Source organism: Meriones unguiculatus, chromosome 20 (genome assembly GCF_030254825.1).
Source record: "Meriones unguiculatus strain TT.TT164.6M chromosome 20, Bangor_MerUng_6.1, whole genome shotgun sequence".
In the NCBI taxonomy this organism is placed as follows: domain Eukaryota; kingdom Metazoa; phylum Chordata; class Mammalia; order Rodentia; family Muridae; genus Meriones; species Meriones unguiculatus.
In genome coordinates, this window is record NC_083367.1 from 45,018,368 (window position 1) to 45,041,535 (window position 23,168).

A 23,168-nucleotide genomic window follows, 5' to 3' on the forward strand; every position below is an offset into this window, starting at 1 on the left:
ACAACAAAACACTGGGGAGCCAGAAACAGAATCAGTAGCAGTTATTCACTTACTGACACAAGCACAAATCTTAAAAATGCTCATTAACGAACAATGAAAATCACATTAACAAGTCTGTGTCACACACAAACAGTATTTGTTTTTTTTCCTAGGTGGCACACACATATACCTATAGGGCTCAAGTGAGCCTCTTGCCTCATCCTTCTAGAGTCAGTCTAAGAAAAAACCAAAACAAAGATTCTAACTTAAGCCCATCCTGAGAAAATCAGAACATAATGACCTAAGTAAAAAAAAAAAAAAAAAAAAAAAAAAAAAAAAAAAAAAAAAAAAAGGCCAGAAGAGGTAGCATAAAGCCAACTCCAGTGAAACACTGTACTTCTTATGAAGCTCTCTACCAACGGCTTATGTGTCAATGAAGGCTGTGTGTAACATCTACCTGCAAATGTTTGAAGTTCTCTAGTTTTTGGTTAAGTAGACAGCAAGCAACAGAAAACTTTCTGAATGTTACTAGACAATTAAGCAAACTTTTATTTAAGCTTACAATGTGGTACAGAAATACATCTCAACTGATTAAAAATCCAACACCAACGAAGAGAAATTATGGCACCAAAACTTCCCCTCCCGTAATCACACTAGTATCACTATTCAAGCTACAGTTTTTCTAGGCTTTGTTCCACACAAACCTATGCAAATTTCAACATTAGAATTCTTAATTCTATAAGATCGGGGATCAGACCTCAAGCCAAAATCTACTGGGTTACAAAAATCCAGCTTAAATAAACACTGGTCCTCCAAATTGCAATTAGGTGCTCTGCTCTTTACAGAATCAGACTGGTAGTGCTGACTGAAAGCTTCCCCAAGGAAGCATTCAATCAACAGCATGTATTAAAAAAAAAGAAAAAGAAAAAAAAAGGAAAAAAAAAATCAGTGTTCCAACCACTTGATTTCAAACCAAGTAGAGTCTATATGCTTAGAAACACTAAAAAAGTGTTTCATTATAAATACAGAAGGAACAAAATATCACTGCATCAGTCCAGAAAACTACCCAGAAAATTAGTACAGGGAAATAAATAAATTTTTTCGTTTCTTAGCTGTTTAAATCTCAAAGTATTTGCAAACACCACTAACATGGCAACTCTTGAAAGCCCGTGTTTCCAGTCCCGCTAAGTATCTTCAGAGCAGTGCTGTCTGTCCATACATTCACTATCTGGCGGAGTGCCTGGGCAGCTCCATGCTGGTCAGCCATCCATTGGATCACGTGAACACCATGGTTAAAGAAGACCACACAGAACAGACAGCTCACAGGCATCACAAAAAGTTACAACTTTTAAGTCATAGATGGAAAGGTCAAATTTTCCTTTAGAAGTAATTGGCAATGGTGGCTAAAGGTGAAAGGGCACTGCACGTACCGAGGTTAGAACCTTTAGGATCTAGCTTCTGCATTGACCTGGTGGCCATTCTTCCTATAGCTACTTGGGAAGTTGGTAAGGGCAGGGCAGGCACTCCATTAAAGCGAACTGAAGTGCACGGCATAGCCCACTGTTTCCAGAGTACCCAGAAGATAGGGTTTCTCTTCTGTAGCCCTGGCTCTCCTGAAACTTTTTCTGTAGACCAGGCTGGCCTTGAACTCATAGAGATCAAGCCACATGCCTCTAACTCCTGAATGCTGGAATTAAAGACACTCAACTATCATACACAATGCAGTTTTTTTTTTTTCCTTAGTGGGTTCTCCTGCTAATCACCCTCAGAGACTCAATTCTTTTCATTTGATACATTCAGTTTTGTCATTATCTTCCACAGAAGTTCATGCCAATAAGAAGGCCACGTTCCTTATGTCTTAGAAAAAAAATTACACCAGGGACCATGCCTAAATTCCCCCACCTGGGGTGTAAGATTGTTACATAAGCCCACAGTGTAACAGTGTATTGCTGTATCAGGGGGGGAAGTGAAGGAAAGAGCTGAGAAGCGGTGAGAGGAGAAATCAATCACAGGGCTACAAATGTACAAACTATTCAACAGTAGAACACAAAACAGTAACTGGAATTATTTTCTTACAAGGACCCAACTTGTGGAAGAAAAACTTTTAATTGCCATTGCATAAAACACCTGTATGAAGTAAAAATTGATTTTGAATAACATTAGTAGAGAATATGCTCTAGAAAGTGGAGGTAACTGGATGTAAAAACTCTGGCAGCAATTGAACAGTCGCAGATGGTCAGCTGAGGCCAGCATCTAATGAGGACGAAAGCCTTGTCTGTGGGGGATTTTGGACGATGCCTGCAGAAATATTACACTGTGCATAAACCAAATTGAATCATTTTCACAAGTGTCGTAAAGATTCATACAGTCAAAGTTCTTTTCTACATGCACTTCAATTCCACAGCAAGAGTGGCGTAGAACACCTAAACACAGAAGAGAGCATTCATGCAAGATATCTAACTCCTTGATATAATAATGCATACACTTCAAAATGATTACACTATCATTACACCTAGGGCTTTCTGCAACTACAAGGTGGTGGTCATGGAGAGCACGGCCCCCAGTGTCAACATCTAGAAAGCAGCCACCACCTCCTGTGTGTCTTCTCTTTTTGCGCTTTTTCTTCTTCATTTTTCTTAATCAACTCTGCTGTTGTTGCTGTTTCTTAGCAAAACTGGTAAAAACAAAATTGTAATCATTGAACATAGCACTCTGGCAATCAAGACGTTTAAAACCTTCAATCTTCTGGGGTGAAGAAAGCACTGTGCGACATTTAGAACTCTGGGAAAAAAATTGAAACAAACATTAACACTTTTGTAGATTATTTCCAGACAAATGGTAATGTTTTAAAACTGTGTATTTTAAAAGATGTATTTGATTTGAATCATGTCTTTATGTGTGTATGCGCACATGTGCATATGCCATGAGACCAGAGAGGGGTCGTCCGGCTCTTTGGTATTGCAGCTCTGAAGCCACCTGCTGCAGGAGTGAGATCTGAACTCAGGTCCTCTGACAAAGCCAAGTGCTCTCTAACTGCTGAACTCTCTGCAGCCCCAAATGTGGCGTTTTACTGGATTTTCCTCATGGGCTGGGAAGGAGTGTCGATGGTCTCTGACCAGGTATCCACAGGGAGCATCAGTACAACTCACTAACTGGGCACCACACAAGACTGCTCTAACAATAACGAAACACGTAAGGTCTCTGCCCAGCAGCCACAGTAAAGGGCCCTGCCGTACAGCTTGGTGACTAGGTGTAGCTGTCCTTGCAACACCCTGTGGCAAAGCCCTTTAGGCTTTATTGCTCCCAGCAACCACAGTCGTTGGGTGGATGTGCTTGCCTCGCATGCATGTGCAAGCCCTTGTATGGCCCAAGACGGCCAGAAGTCAAATTACCTGATTAACGAACAAAGTGGTCACAAATTTTCCTGGCTTGAAAACTTCCACAACTTTCCTGATCAGGTCGTCATAGGAGGTCTGACTTAGGTTTGTTTCAAAGCTAACATAAGAAAATTCTGGTTCTGGAGTGATGTGAATAGTCCAATATGTTCCCTGAAAGAGGAATTTTGTTGTTAGTAACAGAAAGGAGAAAATACAAACACTGAAATAATTGTCCAAACTTCAATTTCTTACATCTGATTTCATTCCATTCATTGAGTAGCCACAAGGATTGAACAGCGTGGCATCAATGACAGAACCTGGTATCAGGTCACGAATTCCACTCTCACGAGTGACATCCTTTGCAGTAACACCGTCTTTCATGTAGAACTGGTCCATAACTGCTGGGTCAAGCTCACTCATCAGAATTTCCAGGGTTTGATCTGGCTGATTGATTACTCGGCTCTCTGGGAAATCCAAAGTATACAGGTACCTATGTAGAAGTAAAGTAGAGTTTCTACAATGGACCCGGCAGTCCAGAATAAGCCTTACACTGACTCTGGTCTACAGAAAAAGCCAGGGCTACACACGAAAACCCCTTTTAAAAAGGATCATGCTCCATACCATAATGACCACACTTTAAAACCAGAGACAAGCAATGGCCTCTGAGTCAAGTCATTTTTCTTCAAGGCTTCCAGGTGGGTTGACCAAACTCTAGTGCGTGACTAGCTAACAAACAAACAAGACTATTATTCACTCATCCCTTTATTTAGTTTTTTTTAGACAGGTGTCACCGTGTAGACCTGCCTGTTCTGGAATTCACACCAAATCAGGCTGGCCTCCAATTCAGATCTACCTGCCTCTGCTAGGATTAAAGGCATGTACCATATTCCAACCAAGGACCGCGCACGGAGACTGCCTAGACAACCAGGGTTTAGATGTAGCCCATGGGCAGCTCAGCCTCCAAGTTGGATCCTTGGTAATGGGAGCAGGGGTTGTCTCTGGCATGAACTCAGTAGCTGGCTCTCTGAACACCTGGGGGTGGGGAGGTGCAGCCTTGCCAGGCCATAGAGAAAGACAATGGAGCCAGCCCCGATAGACTAGGGTCAGATGGAAGGGGAGGAGGTCCTCCCCTATCTGTGGACTAGGCAAGGGGCATGGGGAAGAAGAGGGAGGGATCTGGAGGAGACTAGGGAAGGGGCTACAGCTGGAATACAAATTGAATAAATTGTAATAACTGATAATAATAAAAGGAAAGAGGCATGTACTACCATCATCTGGTGGGGAATCAGGGAAAAGTAATAGGTAGGAGTGGGAGATGAACATGATCAAGCATACAGACAAAACTTGCACTTTTAAAACTGCCTCCAAAACAACAAAAACTCCAAACTCCAACTTTGCTTAAAAAACAACACAACTTGGGGGCTGGATAGAGAGCTCAGAGGTTAGGAGGACTGGCTGCTCTTCCAGAGGACCTGGTTTCACCTTCCAGCACCCACACGGCAGCTCACAACTTGTCGGTAGCTCCAGTTCTAGGATATCTGGCACCTTCACTGATATACATGCAGGCAAAACAGCAATGCACATAAAATAAAAATAAATAAAACTTAAAACAGAACTTTAACCTCCAGATTCCCCTTTACAGTAACCATCCTCGGCTGCTCACATGCTAGGTAAAGTAACACTGTACCACTCAACTATGCCTCCCATCCTTCTTCCTTTCTTTCTCTCTAAGTTGCCTTTACTTTACTGGCCTTGTTCCAATTACCTCAGCCTCCAGAGTAGCTAGAATTAACAAGTGCGGGTTACCAGGTCTAGCTTAAAACATTCCCTCCCCTAAAACAAACAAACACACACAGGCAATAAAGCCAAAATCAAAATTACATACCAACAGTCAGAATTCATGCGTCCCATACAATATGCTGCTCCATCTGTGAGGAAAGAGTAGTTTTAAAAATTAACAGGATGGCATATTACCAGCCATTCAATAAACAGTATTTGCCACTGATTGGTGATGTCCTCAGAAGGGAAATTAAAGCGGGTGAATTCTAATAGGAAAATCATGTGTTTTGTCGTCTGTTTGTATGAGTTTGCTGCACCACATGGGTGTTTTATGCCCACAGAGACAAGATCTATTACCATGTGGAAACCAGGAACCAAACCCTAGTCCTTTGTCTGCAACAAGTACTTTTTTGAGACAGGGTTTTTCTGTGTAGCTTTGGCTGAATTGGACCCTCTTTGTAGACCAGATTCACAGAGATCTGCCTGGAGAAACAACTACTTAATAAGTTGTTTTATTTACATATCCTTCCCAAACTGTTTCAAGATTTCCCTTAGTAAGCAAAGCAAGTACACACCCACCAGAGTAGTATTTGCTCAATGTTAAAAATAACTGCTAAGTGTCTGAAGACTTTTATTTCTTATAGTACTGAAGATCAAATTCAGGGCTTCATACATGTGAGGTATGCATTCAACACTACTTGTGAACTACACATACTTTAACCCCAGATTTTCACCTTTAAATCTATTCCTGTAAGCCCACACTTGCTGAAACATTGGCCTAAGTCCAAGGAAAAGGCCAGGCGACTGGTATCTACTAGTCTCTACCTCCCGAGCACCAGCATCACAAACTCCCCCTTCACCATACCTGGCTACCTTTGTTTTTATTTTAAATGTAGGTACTGGAAATCAAATTTGGGTCTTGTGTAGTAAGCAACTTCCAACTAATTGAGCTATCCACATAGCTGCTGTTTTTGAAGCATATTCTCACTATCTGGTCCTGACTGCCCTGAGTGCTTAGGTTCGTGGGCTTCTTCAGCCTAGTAGCCATGGCCTTGCCTTCCACAACATTCTGCCCATACTGTTTTTACAAGTAAAGAATACAATTTGTTGTTTTACCCACCCAACTAAAATGTCTGAAATCTTTATGACATCCAGATAAGCAGGGGAAACAAATGAGCATGGAATTAATATGAAGTGTACATTTACATGTATGTATGTCCAACAATCTAAAACAAACGCTGAGTTGCAGGCCAGACCCAAACCAGCAAGGGCTACATCGTGAGGCCCCATCTGAGAAATCAAAACAAAAGCAGCCAACGAAACACGCACCCATCTTTAAATGATTGTGCCCCTACTTCAGAAGGCAAGGATTCTTATTCTACTTTTACTTACTTGGGAAAATTGCATTAAGAAACTCGATTTCTTCCTGGAAATTCCGGTGTGGGTACCCTTGGTGAGAAGGCTTCATGAAATTCTTACGAGAATAAAAGAAGCTCTTAAAAGAGAAAGAAAGATTTTTAACCTTTCCAAACCAATTTTCTACATATAGAAAAGCCAACAAAATTAAAACTTTACAAAATATTTCAAGTTGCAACTGTGAAGCACACAAATCAGTCACCTGGACAACACTGGTACATCCGCTTTCACTACTGCAATGTACTTTTTGTTGTAGACCAGGCTAGCCTCGAACTCACAGAGACCTGCCTGCCTCTGTCTCCCTGAATGCTGGGATTTCAGATATGAGTCACCACACTTGGCTTGCAATGTACTTAAACGGAATAGAAAATAAAATAGTAGCAATTCTTTTAAAGGCCTTAAGTTTGATTCCCAGCACTCACATGGACACTCACAAGCCCTATCTAACTCAGCCCCAGGTATCTGATGCCCTATTCTGGCCTCCATGGGCACTAGGTACACACATACGTGTAGTTCGCAAAACATTCATACACATAAATAAACAAACAAGGCCGTACTATGTAGACCATTAATGCCCCCCCCCCCCCCCAGCTCTGGGATCCCAAGTGTGCAGCCACATCCAGCTTGTAGTGGTGGTTTTCAAAAGTTAAGCAAGCAAAAACCATGGGACAACAAAAATGAGTATGTCGTGTGCACGTGTGTACCATGGGGTGCATGTGGAGGTCAGAGAACAGATCTGGAGTCACTTCTTTTCCCATCTTTGCTGGGTTCTGAGCATAAAACTCAAGATGTCGGGCTTGAGGTCAAGTGTTTTTCAATAATCAGCAGCACAAGTGGTGCCCGCATTTGAGATCTCCTACAAGGCTAGCTGGGTAACCACCAGACTGTACTAGTGGGGTGAGTATGGCGGCTGGCAGCTTTAATCTTAACACTAAGGACACTGAAGCAAGAGTGTAGTTTCAAGACAGCCAGGTCTCCAACACCAGACACGCCCCAGCTCTTCCCAGACTACAGAACAGGCTGGGTGTGGCAGCATGCACCTCTAATTCCAGAACTCTGGAGGGAGAGGCAGGAGGACTGAGTCTGAGGCAAGCCTGGTCTATGTGATAACATCCACATTACAAAACAAAAAGCCAAAGCCCCAAAACAATATTGGCAGGCAGTGTAACTAACTTAATGACAGAGCATTTGACTACCAGGCCTGAAGCCTTGGGTTCAGTCCCAACCACAGGTGCAAAGAAACCAAAATTGAGAGTTTAATGCCAACCCTTCCTTTGAGGTAAAATGTTAAAACCCAACCAAAACAGAAACTACTCATCAGTTTTAAATAAGGTGTCTGAGCACTTACTTGAATCGAATCAAACCCACTGTAGTCCCTAGCAAGCTTCAACAGGGGAACCAGTGCTTTCAGTAAGAGGGTGGTACCACATGTCTTCAAAATGAAACGTCTCTTGGAGACAAACATGCTACTCTCACTGCAACACAAAGTTTCACAATCATTTCTATACCAATATTACAGAAACTACAACTAATCTATTAGTTCATCAATATTTGTGATTTTTCCATCGCTGATGAATGTATTTTATGTACTTATCCACCAACACCAAATAATCTGACCTTGCTTAAATAATATACATTCCAAGTCCACCCATTTTCCTGCAATTGTGTAATTTCATTTTTCTTTTCTCCTTTTTTCCCCTTTTGTTTTGTTTGTTTTCAAGACAGCGTTTCTCTGTGTATTTCTGGCTGTCCTGGACTCACTTCACCTCATCGTGGGCACCACTGATAACATGCCTTTTTCATTTCTTTAACTAGGTAACAAATTTTGTGAGGAAATCAATGTTTTTGCATAGTATTATCTACTTGGTATGGTGCATAAGCATTCTGTTAAACATCTCTGCCCAAGCCAAACACACTTAGGTAAAAACAAAATCAAATATTAGTGTATATTATTTAGTGCTATTAATGTACATTATTTAGTGCTAGGCCTAAGGCCCACAGTATAAACTAACCATTCAAAGCATTTATTGATTAAACTAACATCACACCTAATTTGGTTAATGGCTTTTTTATACTAATACAGCAACCTGACTTAATGGAGCAAAATTTCATACCTTGTCAGAAATTGGGGCAGAGATCAGTGTGTGGGGGGGTGGTATCATAATAAAATGTTTTTCTTTCACCCAACAGTCATTGCTGCTAACTATGTGGGAAACATGGCAACCATCAAGAGCTGCTAGCAAGGCTTAAAAGAAAAAACTACATAGAAACACAAAAATTACATTTTATACCAGAGTCTTAAAACTGGAGAAAAAAACAGATTCTGGCAAGAAGATATTCAGTATTTCACAAAGGCTATGATTAGGACAGTAGCTTCTCAGTTAACCCTCTGCAGGACTCACCTGAGTACATAAGCTTCCTGCTTGTCAGTCTTTGTCACACTTATGATCGAGCACTGCACATCCTTCAAAAGGACATCCCACTCAGATCTGTTATTCAATAGAAAATACAATTAACAGTGCTGTTTCTTCTACCAGACTATCTGTCATGGACTTACTTTGTAGACCAGGCTGCCCTACAAATTTGCCTGCCTCTGCCTGGGATTATAGGTGTGCACCACCACACTCAGCTAAAACAGATTTTAAACAAAATGTTGCACAGTAAACTGAAACCACTTAATCCACTTATTATTTGTTTGTTGCTTTATGACACAGGGCTCCACTGGATTTTTCAGTATGAACAAGTCCTGGCCTCAACTCAAAGACATCTACCCACCTGATTCCTGAGTGCTGTGGTTAAAAAACTGCCAGACACTTTTGTATGTGTGTGATAATCTGCCAGCATAGCATGCGTCTGTGTACAACATGCATGCAGTACCCACAGAGGCCAAAAGAGGATGTCAGATCCTAGGGAACGGAAGCTGCAGATGGTTGTAAGCTACCACAACGTGGCTGGGAATCCAACCTAGGTTGTCTGGAAGAGCAGCCATTATTCTTTACCACATCTTTCCAATACCTTGCTTACTATCATAAGCAAAGAGCATGTACTACTTTGGGCCTTTTCACAAAAATCACCATCTTTGGTTTTTGGTTCCCCAGTATCTTTTCTGTTTTTTTCAAGACAGAGTTCCTCTAGCGCTAGCTGGCTTTGAACTCGGAGATCCACCTGCCTCTGTTTCCCAAGCGCTGGGATTAAAGGCGTGCCACCACTGCCTGACTTTTCAGCATCAGTTATTTCAATACCTACTGTTGACATTCTAATCTATAGACTTCCTTGTTTGTGTTTGAGCTCATTGCATGGGGTACAAACATCCTTGGCCTTTATCCATCTATATGCCAGAAGCAACACACGTGTCCCAAGTTGTGCCAACCAAAATATATCTCTAAACGTTGCCAAATTTCTCCTGGGTAGCAACTGTCTCCGAGTAAGAAATACTGACCTAAATCAATAAGTATCCTTTAAAAAAGAAGTATATACAAATAGGATATGAATTACATATGTTTTACTAAGCTTTGATAGTTTAATAATTTTCAACCAGTATACTAGTATGTGATCCTAATGTGTTGGCTTTATTAGCTATCAATTTGAATGCTATACTTAAAATCTGTAATTCTGCTTCCAAGCAGACCAATTTGTTGCAATAATTAATATAGGCTAGTAACCTTGGTGTTGTGTTCAGGAATAAAGCACACATCTTCCACCATTATCACCAACTCCAATGTTCTCTCTCTCTCTCTCTTTCCAGACAAAGTTTCTGTTTTAGCTCTGGTTGTCCTCAAACTCACTCTGTAGACCAGGCTGGCCTCGAACTCAAGAGATCCACTTGCCTCTGCCTCCAGTGTGCCACCAGCACCCAGCTTCCACTGTAGTTTCTAAATGGATGAATATATAACTCAGAAAATGCCTTAGCCAACTGCATAAAGCCCTGTTGGATATAATGTGGACAGCAATACAGCCTTTCCTCTTAAAATAAGTCAGCAATACAACTTTTAATGCTAGAGTAATTATTCCTACTCAGTTTTGCCTTTATTAGACAAAAATAAGCATAGTTGCTATAGATGAATAGACCACTGTAGGTTCCAATAAAGCTTTCTTTAGAATACTAGGTATCCTTCCACCGAAATGTGCTAATATAGTCAACTGTTCCAATAGTTAGTTGGTTTTTGTTTGTTTGAGAAAGGGTCTCATTATTTAACTCTGGATGTCCATGAATTTAATGTTCACTTGCCTCTATTAAAGTTATGCATCATCATGCTGTGCCTACATACATAGCACTGTATTGCCTTTAATTTTATCTTTCTTGCCATGATTTCTTTTCTTGAACCTCTGGCTGTAAGATACTATGTATCTTCAAAACCACTTGGTTGATAAGTCTAACTGTTAAACCACTTCCTTTCATTCCATGACAGAAAAAAATGCTAACTACTTTGAGCATCACTGTTACTTGAGGAAGAAGCATGCTAAATTGCTAAGATGGAGGAAGCACATATATTTGTCTCAGGACTGAGCAGCCTGGACAAAGCTGGGTGCTGAATGTAGTCAGGACCTGTGGCTCTGCTTATGACCCAGCATTGGAGAAGCTGTGACAAATCCAGGCTAGTATAAACCACAAACTGTTACTCGGCTCCCACCTACAGTATACAAGGACCAATGCCTCCCCAAAGAAAGAACAAGCAGCAACTATGGAAAATGGTATAGAAACTAGCCTTGGCATAATTTTTATAATAGCTTAAAAAAGGAAACCCTATCAAATGCTACAAGATAATATGAACCAAGGGTATATTATCATTAAGTTCACAAATACTCTCATCATTCCACCTAAATCAAGTCCAGACAAAGAAAAAAAAGAGGATGGCTCACTGGTTAGGAGCACTGGCTACTCTTACAAAGGTCCTGGGTTTGATTCTCTGCACCCACATTAAGACTCATTATTAAATGGAACTCCAGTTTCAGTGGTACACAAACATATATGCAGGCAAAACACATACAAAACAAAAACTTTAAAAGGTTGTTGACAAGGGATAAAGAGAAGGGTTGTTTGTGTTTAAGAAGTACAGGTGCCTGAGGACTGAGGGTATTTGGAAAAAAAACATTAGTTATGTGCCCAATGAACACATACAGAGCTTTCTTTCTTGTGCTAGTACATCATCATTCTTTATCAGCTTCCTACTGCATTAAGTATAAGTAAGCTACAGATTTTAAACAAATCTTACACAAGAGAACGGAACAGTACTAGCAGGCAGGCAGAGTGAAATCAGAGACAAGAGTAGAGTTACACTTCCGTCACCTGAAGATGGTACACAGATTCTATTGTCAGAGCCAGCAACTATCTGGCAAGTTGCTCAGAGATTTTAATCTACAAATTTAAGTGATTACATACCACTTCCTGATTAAAATGGCTGGTTTCAAAGTGCAGTTTACTTAGTCCCTGTTTAAAATTCAACCAAAGCTACCAAATTAGTGAGCACACAGCTTGACTAAGGTCTGCTTCTGAGACTCTTATCTCAGGCCACCACAACCCTAACCCAAGGTAGTCTTATGTAAGCAGTAACCTAATGCATAGCCTTATGGCTGCTTACAGAGGATTGCATGCTGTTCTCTGGCCTCCAAGGGCACCTACATGTGTGTGCAACAAACATCTGAACAAAACTTGTCCCAAATTCATCTGTATTATTTTCTCTATTGCTGCTACAATGTTCAGTGTATGCTTCTAAAAAGATAGTTTGTTTGGGGTAAACAGTGGTAATTACAGACCCCCAGAACCACAAGAAGAGGGAAAAGAAAAATGGAAAGAACTGATTTCTGTTAGTTGCCCTCTGCCCTACAGGAAGAAACACTGGAATATGTGCACCGCACCACAACAAAAGTTTGTGTGGGAAACTCAAACCAAAAGGTTTTCTGGCAGCGCATTGTAAATGCTTTCTATGTAAAATGACCATAACTTCAATACTGACATATGATACTCTAATGGAAATTTTATTTTCCTTATAACATTCCTAAAGCAGGTTAAGAATATCCAACCATAGACACCAGAAGCAGTGGAAGAGAGGTAACAGGATGGAAGCCTCCTACAGAGGATCCTCTGAAAGGATTCACCCAAAAGAGGATGGAAGCAGATGTTCAAACTCACAGCCAAACTTTGGGCAGAGCTCAGGGAGTCTTACGGAGGAAGAGAGGAGTGGAGACCAACAAAAACAAAAGAGCTGAGGCCAGCGGTTCCTGTAGAGACTGGTGCACCAACAGAGGACCGTGCATGGAGAGGACCTAGACCCCTGCTCAGATGTGGCTGACTGGCAGCTCAGTTTCCATGCGGGATCTAGTGAGGGGAACAGAGGCTGCATTCTGTCATGAACTCAGCTGACTGCTCTCTGACTACTTGACCTGATGATGCAGCCTTGCCAGGCCACAGAGGAAAAGAATCCAAGCGATGAGACTTAACAAGCTAAGAGCAGACAGCAATAGGGAAGAATTCCCCTTTCATTGGACTAGGGGAAGGGAATGAGAGGAAGAGGGAGGGAAGGGGCTTCAATCAGAATATATAATGAATAAACTGTGGGAAAAAAAAAATCCAACCAATTCTAAATGCCATTTCCACCATCATATTTAAAGAATTGCTATTATTTCTCAAGTTCATTTGCTACTAGAATCTCCCACCTAACCTCACCTTATTACTAAGAATAGCTCAAAGTCTCATGACTTGTAAAGAGAAAAGATCTTATAGTCAGAACTACTCTTTTCTGGACAGGTTTTCAGTGTGTAGCCCTAGTTGATTCGGGAGATCAGTTGGCCCCCAACTAGGAAATCCACTTGTGTGCCACTCCCTGCTGCTGGCATTTGCCACCAGGCCCAGCTAGTTAGAACCACCATTTCTCACCAAACTTAACCCTAAGAAACTATGCTTTTCTTTTTAATTTCAAATATATTATGAAGTGGATTCTAAACTCCCACATAGATCATTCATTGCTTTAGTCATCTACATTACCCACACCAATACTCTTCCCTGATTAAGTAATTGTTTAAACCAAGCTGCATCAGCCAAGCTTTTCCTCTATGAAAGGGGATGGGGTTGGCACACTTGAAGAGATGAGACGGATCAGCAGTTAAGAGGAATTCAGGAGTCAGGCCTGGTAGCACACACCTTTAGTCCTAGCATGCAGCATGTAGAGGCAGGAGGTATCTATGAGCTCAGAGGCTAGCCTGGGCTTATCTATATGGCTCCAGGACAGACAACCAGGACCATGTAGAAAGACCCTGTCTCCAAAAATTAAAAGGAATTCAGGCCTCAGTACCCACCATCTGCCTGTAATTCCAGTTCCAGGGAAATATACTCAGTATTCTACTCAGGGGAAAGTACTCTAACAGGCTGTTTTCAGTATGTTTGCACCTTGTCCCAGCACTAAAGCTTGGAAAGAAGAAACTATTTTGCCTGAAAGGTCTATTCTATCATACCATATACAAAAGCCATATCTAATTCCATACCTAAATATAAAATGTAGAATGTTCAGGAAAAAATATCTTCAGACTTTGAGATTAGCAAAGATATTTAAAATAGGGCATAACAGGAACTATCAGAGAAAAAATATTACCAGTAATAAACTTAATGCATACACTCTGGTAAGGGCACATTTGCATACTGGCCATCTGGACAATTTAAGAGTGTGTCCATCTCCCTTTAGACAGGTATCCTTAATCAGCCCATCACTACCTGTCCTGTCTTCCTGGCACAAACTTAAACAAGGTGACACATGGGTTCTGCCCAGGGTTCAAGGCATTCAGTTCAAGTCCTAGCATCTGGCCAACTGAACTATCTCCCCAGCCCTAAATGGTTTGTTCTATGAGCCAGGGTCTCCTTTTTGCCTACACGAACCATGCAGACCCTGAAATCCTACTGCCCCAGTCTCCTGATGCGATTACAGGCATGCACAGCTCAGCCAGTCACACAAGCCTGAAACCTGAAGTCCCAACAAAGCCTAACTACAGATAAGACACCACCTCAAAAGCTCAACAAAAGAGAGAGAAAACGAATCCAAAGTTCAAACTATTTTCTAAAAAACACACCCAAAAAGACAATTTTTTTGGGGGGGTGGGGGGCACTAGGATCCCACTTGGCAGACCAGGCAAGCTTCAAATTCACAAAGCCCTACAGCGTCTATATCAGAGCCCTGAGACAAGCATGTGCCATCACACCCAAACTCTATTATTATACACACCTGTGTGTCTGGCAAGCATGCCAGATGCACTTGTATAGGTCTGAGGACAACTCTTCGGAGGTCGGAGGTGTTTCTATCCAACTTTTGTGTGCATTTTTGTGTGGGAATGTGTGTGTTTTGGGAATGAAACTGAGTTTTCCAGACTTGTTCATCAAATACTGTTATCCACTTAGTCCTTGCCACAGTGAAATCTTACAAACAGGAAAAGATGTCCAACTCCACTACTCAGCAACTAATCCATGAGTGTGTCTATGTAGTCCTGGCCAACCTGGATCTTGCTTCACGTAGACAATCGTCTGCCTCTGCCTCTCAGATGGCAGAATACCCAGCCAGCAATGCATTCTTTATTTTTTGAAACGGGTTTCTCTATGTAGCCATGGCTGTCCTGAACTCTGTAGAGCAGACTGGCGTTAGAGATCTACTTTCCCCTGCCTCCTCTGGGATTAAAGATACTCACCCACCCCACCCCCCTGCAATTCTTCAAAGGTCCTTCATACTCCATTCCTCCATTTATAAGGCTGCCAGTCCACCACTGACCAATCTTGTCAGATTAGTTTCATTTCCTAGTTTTACAGAAATATCTCACAGCATGTACATTTTTATCCAGCATCTTTTCTCAGCATATCTGCTTACATTAGTACTCAAGTTTTGCATGCTATCAGTGGTTCATTTATTGCTCGGTAGCATTCTGCTGTATACAGAATGTATACAACTACACACTTGTTTTAACTTTCTGGGGACAAGAACTGCCTGACTGACTTAAAACTCCCTTGAAGACCAGCCTGACCTCTGCCTACCTCCTACTGGGATTAAAGATGTGTGCCACTAATTCCCAACTACCTCCTCTCTAGTAGTTAGTAGATTTCCAGGGTGGAAATATAATCCTGCTTTTACTAGTAAACACAAACTGTCCCTTTGGGTCATTCTCAAAACTATCATGCCTGGAGAGGTGTGTTTAAGGTGTTCCCTTGCTTCTTGCTGAAGGTATGAAAAGCAATCATTTCTAAATTTATTCTCTTAACTCTTTCTGTAGGCATGTGTTCAACATGCTTTAAAAATGGACTGCTTCAAGTGCAGGGAATCTTATGAAAGAAGGGGGAGATAGAAAGACCTGGAGGGAACAGGAGCTCCACAATGAGAGCAACAGAACCAAAAAAATCTGGGCATAGGAGGTCTTTTCTGAGACTGATACTCCAACCAAGGACCATGCCTGGAGATAACCTAGAACCCCTGCACAGATGTAGCCCATGGCAGCTCTGTGTCCAAGAGGGTTACCTAATAATGGGAACAGGGACTGTCTCTGACATGAACTCAGTGGCTGGCTCTTTGATCACCTCCCCCTGAGAGGAGGGGGAAAGCCTTATCAGGCCACAAAGGAAAACAATGCAGCCAGTCCTGGTGAGACCTGATAGGCTAAGGTCAGAGGGAAGGGGAGGACCACCTCCCCTATCAGTGGACTAGGGGAGGGGTATGAGAAGAGGGAGGGAGAGAGGGTGAGATTGGGAGGGGATGAGGGAGGGGGCTACAGCTGGGCTACAAAGTGAATAAATTGTAATTAGTAAAAAAATAGACTGCTTCTTCAACTGTCTATGATCTCTCTTAATGTCTGTTCACATTCTGAAAACTGCTGAGGGCGGTATTTTCGGCAATAACATGTACGAACTTCCTGATTATCAAATACGAAAAAAGTTTAATGAGTTTCAAGACCAGCCTGGTCTACAGAGTTCCAGGCCAGTCAAGGCTACAAAAACAAAACAAAACAAAACAAAAAATCGTGTTTTCAAACAAACAACAAAATCCCAAAAGTTTGTTCAATGGGCTCAAAGTCTGGATAAAAATAACTACATCAAACTACTACTTGCCATCTTTAATACCTAACATTTTATATTACTAATACTGTTTTCTTCTGCAGCCTTGGTCTAAAAAAGAACAGAATCAGAAACTGTTAATAACTGTAAATAGTTTATTTAATCCTATTACTCCATGGTTACTGTTTCAGTTTAAAATAGCAGTGAACTCTTTCAGTTCTTTTGATAGATCTCAGCTACTACTTGATTAAAACTAGCTATAAATATCTACAAAGCACATAAAAATCATATTAAAACTGTAAAAATTCCAGTTTCTGGTTTTCAAACAATTAAAGCACGGGTCGGTGGCACTCATCTTTAATCTTAAGACTTGCAAGGCTCAGGTGGATGGACCTCTGAGTTAGAGATCAACCTGGTCTAGAGCACAGCAAGAGAAACCGTGTCTCAGGAAAAAAAATTGAAGAGCAAAATAGTTTGCCTTCTTAAAAAGGCCCATATTTCCTCTACTCAGGAGCCATTTTAAAAAGCATTTACATGTTAATAAACATGTTATTTGACACCTATGGGTGTTTTGCCTACATGTACACGACCCACAGGGGGTCAAGGCCCCTGAAACCTGAGTTACAAATGGTTGTGAGCTGCTTCGTGGGTGCTGGGAATTGAGCCTGGGTCCCCTGGAAAAGAATCCAGTGAGTGCTCTTAACCTCTGCAATTTTCAACTAGGAAGTTAAGAACAAAAATCTTCCCTTTCCTAAAGGTGTTACAGATAGATCACTTCGTTTCCAAACGGTTTCGGTAGTCTCCTAGAACCCTCATTCGGTCCCTACCACCAAGATTTTCTAGGAAACGATCCCGGCAGCGCTAGCTTTTGAAGACGACTACCACAATCACCAGCTTGCCGTTCCTGAAAGGAATAAGCCTCTCCACCGTCATTGTGAGCAAATCCACGTGAAAACTGTTGCTGCCAAGGGAAAGCGACACACGTGTCACCCGAGGCTTTCAAACCGAGATCTCCACGTTGCTCCGGCGGCACTTCCCCGTACAATGGGAAACGTCCGCAGCCAACTCGTCGGAACTGCGTTTCCCAGTGTGCCTTAAAGTCTCGGCAGCACGTGGCCGCCGGGATCCTCCGCTCGCTTTTTTGTCAGAAGACGGTTGCAGCGCGCAGCCAACATTCCTAAAACGCCCATTGGTCCACACCCTGGGGCCAGGCTCGCTGCAACAGCCTGGGAGCTCATTGGTCCGCCTCTCAATGAACCGGACCACGCCGGTTCCTCCGCCGCCCCGGGTCGCCTCAGCGCGCCGAGCGGCTCGGCGGAGCCCGCGGACCCACGCCGCCGGCCACCCTTGCAGGCGAGATCCGCCGGTCCCCGCGGGGCGATGGCCGACAGCTCTCGGCGCGACGTCCCGCCGGCGCGGGGGGCCTCCCCGGGCTCCCCCGCTGCGGCTCAGAGGCATTAACTAGGCCCCCCGGGCCCGGGGCGGAGAGCAGGCGACGAGCGTCCACCGCCCCGCCGCGCTCGACTCCGGAACAGGTTACACAACCCAAGGTCAGGGGAGCCGGGGGCGCGGGCCCCGGACGGGCTCGGCCGCGGGGCCCGGCACTGCGACACGGCCGCTCCCGCCCAGCCCGCGCCGGGGAGGCCCCGCGACGCGAGCCACACCTGCCCGAGGCCCGGCCGCCCGGGCCCCGCCGGGGACGTTACCTGAGCACGCGGCCGCCCGCCTCCTCCTCCTCCCCTCCCCCCGGCGCGGGCGGCCCCGCAACGGCGGCGGGAGAAGCCGGTTCCCGCCCGCCGGCCCGGCCCCGCCGGAGGCCGCCACCCCCGCCGCCTCCCCGCCCCCCGCCAGGCCCCGGCACCCACCTCGGGATGGTGCGAAGATCCCCAGATCCCTGGCTTGCGTCGGACTGCTGCCTGGAGAACCAGACCTCCAGCAGCTTCTCGGTCCCTTCGAAAAAATGTGCAGCTTCCATCACCGTGCGACTTTAGCGAACAACCAACAACCACAGAAAATCAACTAAAATTAAATCTCTTCTCCCGCCGCTCCCGCCGCCGCTGCGGATTGTTCCAGCTGTGTTACTAAAGTTCAGGTTCCTTTTTTTTTCTTTTTTTGATATAATTTTATATTAACTTTTTTTTAAAAAAAAAGGACTAATAAAATTCTCCCGGCTAATTTTTTTTTTTTTCGTGAGCGAAAGTTGAACGTGAGTCTGTTGGAAATAGAGGCAGATACAGTTCAGTCTCTGGTAGTCCGCTGCTTTCCCGTTAAGAGAGAGTTGAGCGAGCGCTAGCTAATGTCGCCGGCCATACTGTGTAAGCGAGGGTTCTGCGTGAGCTCAGACCTTATATAAGGCATCCTCCCCGGCAGGACAGGAAGTGACGCGGTCGCCCCGCCCCCGGCGCCTCATAGGCGCAGCGCCGTGTCAGTCAGACGTCGCCGGGCGCCGGCTGGCTGGGAGCGGGCCTCCTGGGAGGGAGTGCCGGGGGGACTCCCGGCTCGCTCGCCTGCGGAGGGAGCCGCCGCGGTCCCCCGGGCGGCAGTCCTCGCGGTTGTCCGGCTGGGGACTTGGGGAGCCGGGCTGGCGGGGCGGGAGGGAGGGAGGGCAAGGCTGCTCCGCGCTGCGGACCGCAGGCTGGCAGCGGAGACGCGGGGGAGTCTGGAGGGGTGTCGGCGGGGGCGGTGGCCGCCGCTGGGCTGGCGCGGTGGCTCCGATCCTGTGCAGGTCCCCGTTTCAGACGAGTCTTTTTCTTTTTTAAATCGTTTTTTTTTTTTTCATCTGTCTCCTCGAGACGAACGCAGCCGAGGCAATAAAGCTCAACGTTTGTCAGTGACGTACGCGTCGCCCGGGGTCGAATTGGAACGCACTTCAGTTCTACTCGTGCTTTATCTGATGTGGGGATGAAGGCGGCTCTCGGCCGGTTTACACAATAGCCAGAAGCGTTGTCTTCCGATTTCAAACGAGAAAAGCAACGTGGCGCCCGGCCTCGGAGGGCTCCGGCGCTACTTACCTCCCACCGAGCGCCTTGCCCGGAGCCTAGCGTAGGAGTTGGCTGAGAGCAACAGCCGCCTTTATCAACCTGTGCTTCATGAGGTCAACTGGTGGAGATTTAGTTTGCAAAACTTTCTAGGAACTAGCTTTATTAAGTATAACGCGTGGTTATCTGATAATATTCTTCTCAGAGTGTTCTTCGAGGGATGAACTAATGGAAGGTATTCCTCTCAACCACCAGTACCCCGCGAAAGGACAAGGCTCTCTCAAAAGCCTAAGAAGGTTTTTCACTGATACAGAATAAGAATATAAACAGGCATCCCAGACTTTTCACTAACGATAGTAGAGAGTATAAATTAGGGGTCAAGTCGAACTATTATTTTATCTTAAGTAGGGAAAGATGGTGACAAACTTATTTGTTACTTGGAAACACTGGGGGGAAGTCCCCAATCTCATAAAATTAAAAACTATCATTGTCACAAGACAAAGTGACCTTCCCCTATCATCCTTAGAGAAATCCACTGCAAAACACACTGTTGAAATTTGCTTTGGATAAACCCTGGAGGCTAGTCTTACAAGAGCATGGATTCACATGTCTCCAAGAAATTTGTTGAGAAAGAAGCTGTGTGATGAAGTAGGTATGTGCATTACTTTGCCATGTTTTTAAAAGCAACTAACTCAAAATGGGTTAAGACAAAATATAATAAATGTTACTTATTCTATTAAGTAATTCAAGGAGGATGTGGTTACACTTAAAGATTAAAGGACTGTATCTGTGTTTTACAAGCTATTCAATTATTTGATGGTTGCTTATTGAAACGACTGCCTACTAAACCACCTCAAACACTAATTGTGGTATAAATATAATTTGGCTTATAATTACTTATAATTAGTTGCTTTTTCAATTACTATTATGCTTTTTCCCAACTTAACAAAAGTGCCAAGAATCTTGGCAAGGTAAATCATTGTTAATTTGGTACAGGATAACTTAACTAGTGTCAATGAATTGCATTGTTTCTTTGTAAAATGCATCGTTCTTCCTAAGGGCTATTATAATATTAAAGCTCAAATTACTGTTAGCTAAGGTAGTCAATTTTTGCTTAAATATTTTACAAAACTGAGTATGTCCAAAAGTTATTTTTCATCATCCCTAAACTAGTCTCTCTATTTCAGTGACTATTCTTTCCAGGAGAGAGAGAGAGAGAGATGCCCCAGGTGTTAAGAGCAGTTGTTTCCCACATGCTAGCTCATGACCTTCTGTACCTCCGGTTCCACAGTTCCACAGCATCCACCCTCTTCTGACTTCTCTGGCACCAACAAGCAAGCTCAAGGTGTACGCATGTACATGCAGGCAAACAGTCATACCCATAAAATAAAAATAAAATTCTCTTTTTCAGCCAGGCTGTGGTGGTGGCAAGACAACTTTAATCCCTTCACTCAGGAGGGAGAGACAGATGGATCTCTGTCAGTTCTAGGCCAGCCTGGTCTACAGAGTGGGTTCCAGGACAGCCAGGGCTACACAGAGAAAGCCTGTCTTGAAAAAACAAAAAACCAAAACCAACTAAAAAAAAAAAAAAAAAAAAAGATGTGCCTACTTTACATAGCATTTTGCTTACACACACATAAGGCACACAGGCATGCATGCGCAGGCACGCACACAAGCTTACCTTCTAGAAGATTCCAATCTGCTTGGGGTTTTTTTTGTTTGTTTGTTTTGGTTTGGTTTTTGTTTTTTGTTTTTTTGTCTCAAGGATTAAACCCAAGGTCTTGAACTATGTAGCCTAGGCTGGTACTGAACTTGGGACCCCTTTGCCCCTGTCTCCTAAGTGCCAGAACCATAATAATTTTCTTTTGTAGTCACTCCTATTAGGATCCTATCCAATTTGTCTTGTTTTTTCACCATAGAGGTCACAGAAATCAACCTCATGTTATCAAACTGGGTGGCAAACACTTTTACCCACTGAGTCATGTTACTGGCAGTCCAACTCCAAATTAAAAAACTACTTACCTGTATGTCTCCCTTCTGCTATCACCCAATTTTTCTACAAAACTCCTTAAAGGATGGAAAGACAGATAATCACTTGTGGTCTTTACCTCTTCATGCTCCTTCAGATCCTAGAAATGGGTTTTTATCCCTAGGAATTACATGAAACGGTATTTCTCAGGGTTCACATTTGGTCAAACCTAATGATTTAATCTTTGAATAGTTTGTGATACAGTACACTAACCCCTCTCTCAAAGCTGGGGATTGAACCTAGGGTCTCAGGCATGCTAGACCATACCCCCAACTCTACCCTTCCTTCATGAAACATTCCTCTGGGCTCTTCTGATATCACTTCTCTTTGATTTTCCTTCTACATTGGATTTTCTTCCTCAAACTACAAAATCTCTTACCTTTTCCTCTGCCTTTCTCTTTCTACACACTCTTTCTCAGATGGCCTACTTTATGCAGCTAATACTTTTTATGACCTATTCAGATAAATACCTTTCTGATTTCTACCTTGGGCCCTTTCACACTAGATTTTTGAAGCACTTGCCTGCGTGACTACTCAAATGCTGTATGAGCATTTAGATGCTAACATACCCAAAAAGGGTTACTTACTTTCTGTAGCAAAAGCTGCATCCACATAAAAGCACAAACAAAAACCTGGTTGTTCTCAAGTGCCCTGACCTCTGTGCCTCTACTCTTGCCTCCTTATCATCCACAATAATCATCTCTGTTACACAAACCCAAAGCATCCTAGATCCTCCCTTTCCCTTCTTAAGTACAGTCAGTTACAGAGCTTGTCAAGCACCTGAACTATTTCAAGAATCCGTCCTCTTTTCTCTGTCTTCACTTCTTCCATCATCATGCTTTGATCCCTAAAATAACTTCCCTGGCCCGCAGTCACTAGTCTCTTTGCCTTCCTTTTGTCTCTTGAGTTGCTTTACTACAGGCAGAAAGCAATACTTTTCAAATATAAGCCTGATTTTGACACTTAGAAAAATTCTCTACAGATTTATCATCACACTTTAAAACTGTATTAACCTAGCTTTCCTAGTTTCATTTCTGTGCTGTGATTAAATACCCTGACCAAAACAAAACAGAACAAAAACAACAATACAAACCCCAGCTTTTCAAAGTGAGTCCATACGGACTGCCAGGGCTATTATGCAAAGAAACCTTATCTTGAAAAACAACAAACAAACTCAAACCAGCTTACTGAAGAAAAGGATTTATTCTGCTCACAATTCCAGTTTACCGTCCATCTTATCAGGGATGTTATAGTGACAGGAACTTGAAGCATCTAGTTACATCCACAGTAAAGAGCAGAGAGAAAGGAATATAGAAAACACTTTTACTCAGCTGATCTGTGTACTTATGTTCAAAGATTTTATCATCTATTGTATGAGTGCTTTCATGGATTTATGTGCACCACACACTGCCGGAGCCCGCCAGCAGAGTTGAACAGTTCCTGAGTGGGGAGTGAGGATTGAAATAATTAAAGCAAGTTGCAATACACATGGGATCAGCTCAAGAGAGCTGTCAGTAACACTGCAGCTTGAGTTTATTCCACAATTCCTTTTTTACAGGCAAATCAAAAACAAGTCACATCAATACAAGAAA

General features: G+C 43.2%; 1 protein-coding gene across 1 annotated transcript; it reads right to left on the reverse strand.

Annotated features, from left to right (window-relative positions):
• Positions 1-504: 504 nt before the first annotated feature.
• Positions 505-18,906, reverse strand: Amd1 (adenosylmethionine decarboxylase 1). Its single transcript, XM_021638747.2, has 8 exons — positions 18,435-18,906; positions 8,954-9,040; positions 7,900-8,026; positions 6,528-6,630; positions 5,242-5,284; positions 3,609-3,846; positions 3,372-3,527; positions 505-2,760 (listed from the first exon to the last, which is right to left on the reverse strand). The coding sequence occupies exons 1-8, from the start codon at positions 18,542-18,544 to the stop codon at positions 2,620-2,622; spliced, it is 1,005 nt and encodes a 334-aa protein (XP_021494422.2). The 5' UTR covers positions 18,545-18,906; the 3' UTR covers positions 505-2,619.
• Between the last annotated feature and the right edge of the window lie 4,262 nt (positions 18,907-23,168).

Excerpts from the sequence above, each read along its gene's own strand:
- Amd1 (XM_021638747.2), bottom strand. The coding sequence starts at position 18,544 with ATGGAAGCTGCACATTTTTTCGAAGGGACCGAGAAGCTGCTGGAGGTC. Across the intron at positions 9,041-18,434 it reads GATCTTCGCACCATCCCGAG|ATCTGAGTGGGATGTCCTTT; the intron begins GTGGGTGCCGGG and ends ATTGAATAACAG. Across the intron at positions 3,847-5,241 it reads CGCATGAATTCTGACTGTTG|GTACCTGTATACTTTGGATT; the intron begins GTATGTAATTTT and ends ACTTCTACATAG.